Below are 1,451 nucleotides of genomic sequence, written 5' to 3'. Positions count from 1 at the left end.
CACACACACACGTGCGCGCGAATATAGAGGGAGAGAAGGAAAGCAGAAACGGGAAGTGTTGCATTTCCATATCGTTAGATGACGAATAATGGCCAGTATGAAAAGGATGTGAAACATCGTTTGTAACATCTGTGTAAGCTGCCCTCGATATCACCTCAACGCGTTCAAAAATGACAAAGCGTTTCATGCATGTGCCACCCGGTCGTAAGCACCACGGAATCGGATTACAATTGTACAGTTAAGTGCATTGGAGCACCGACAACACAAGCGGTGAAAAGTTTGTCTATGCATTCATTCAGTAATTATAGGCAAAGTTGTTGAGGGATACACATTTGAAGTCTACAGCTACGGCACAAGTCAATAAATGAAGACATTACTAGTTGCATGGGCGTCATGACAGAAGAAATAGTATTTGCGTCTGACACATGTGCTGTTGTTTCTCCCGCACCACTGAAACCTTCGGATCGGACGATAACATCATAAGTTGTCTCTTGAGCATAGCCAAAAGGATTTGCCGTCGACAATGCATGCCCCATGGTGTGAAGTGGAGGGACCTGTGGGTGCGCTGTGATTCATGCGCAAATCCAATAACCTCCTCTGCGGTATACGCCCCAGCGCGTGCAAACGATAAAAAGATTGGGGCCCTGTTGCTTTTTTCAACACGTATCCATGGTTGTTGCAGCTCCACACCGGCCAATGTGCACTGAAGCCCCAACTCACGAAGAACAACCACAAGAACTGCATTCATCACTATGGCTGAGGCTTTCTTGCTGCAAACTAATGACTCGGCTGAGCACTCTTCAACAACCAACTCGCTGACTGAATACCCTCGCTCCTGTAAAACGCTGACGGCAGAACGGAGGAAAGACATGTATGATCTCCTTCGATGCACCTTAGAGACAAAGTCACTGCTTTCAAGAATCCCCCTGATGTCCGACACGATACTTTGCAAACCACATAACGTGTTATTTACTAAAGTTGTCATATCACCATCACCTTTCGCTTCTGGGACTCCTGCGAGCCGCAGGGCCGCGCTCACTATGGCGATTCCTTCAAGTAGCTCACATTCGCCCTTTCGTGTGTACGCATCCCATAGGGCAAGCACCTCTAAATCAAGAACAGAATCAGTGACGTCCTTGACAAAGTGAAAGCCATTCGTTACATTGCATGCCTTTAACGGTGTTTCCTCAAATACTTTACGTGCAATGGAACTGAGCCCGTCACCTTCTCCAACAACGTAGGCTGTAGGAAGGTACTCAGCATAGCGGTCCAAGGCTATGCGACCTGCACCCATCCGCGTAATCATCACAACTTTCTTGAGGACATGTCTATACAGTGTTGGTATCACCCGTTTCTCCATCGGGCTTCATTCTTTTTTTTTTGATGTTGATTTTGTTTGATATACAAGAAATCATCGAGGCCCCCACAAAGCGTGAAGGAGGTGAGAACCA

At 46.9% G+C, this 1,451-nt stretch overlaps 1 protein-coding gene across 1 annotated transcript; it reads right to left on the bottom strand.

Moving 5' to 3' along the window:
- Positions 1–391: 391 nt before the first annotated feature.
- TEOVI_000311400 (uncharacterized protein) lies at positions 392–1,360 on the bottom strand (the record flags this gene model as incomplete). The annotated part of the gene is made up of 1 exon (XM_067226080.1): positions 392–1,360. One exon carries the CDS (start codon positions 1,358–1,360, stop codon positions 392–394), a length of 969 nt encoding a protein of 322 aa, XP_067082181.1.
- Positions 1,361–1,451: the final 91 nt, after the last annotated feature.

This window comes from Trypanosoma equiperdum, assembly GCF_001457755.1.
Source record: "Trypanosoma equiperdum strain OVI genome assembly, contig: ctg_666, whole genome shotgun sequence".
Lineage (NCBI taxonomy): Eukaryota > Euglenozoa > Kinetoplastea > Trypanosomatida > Trypanosomatidae > Trypanosoma > Trypanosoma equiperdum.
The sequence above is the reverse complement of the archived record's forward strand: the minus strand, read 5'-3'. Positions and strand labels throughout refer to the sequence as shown.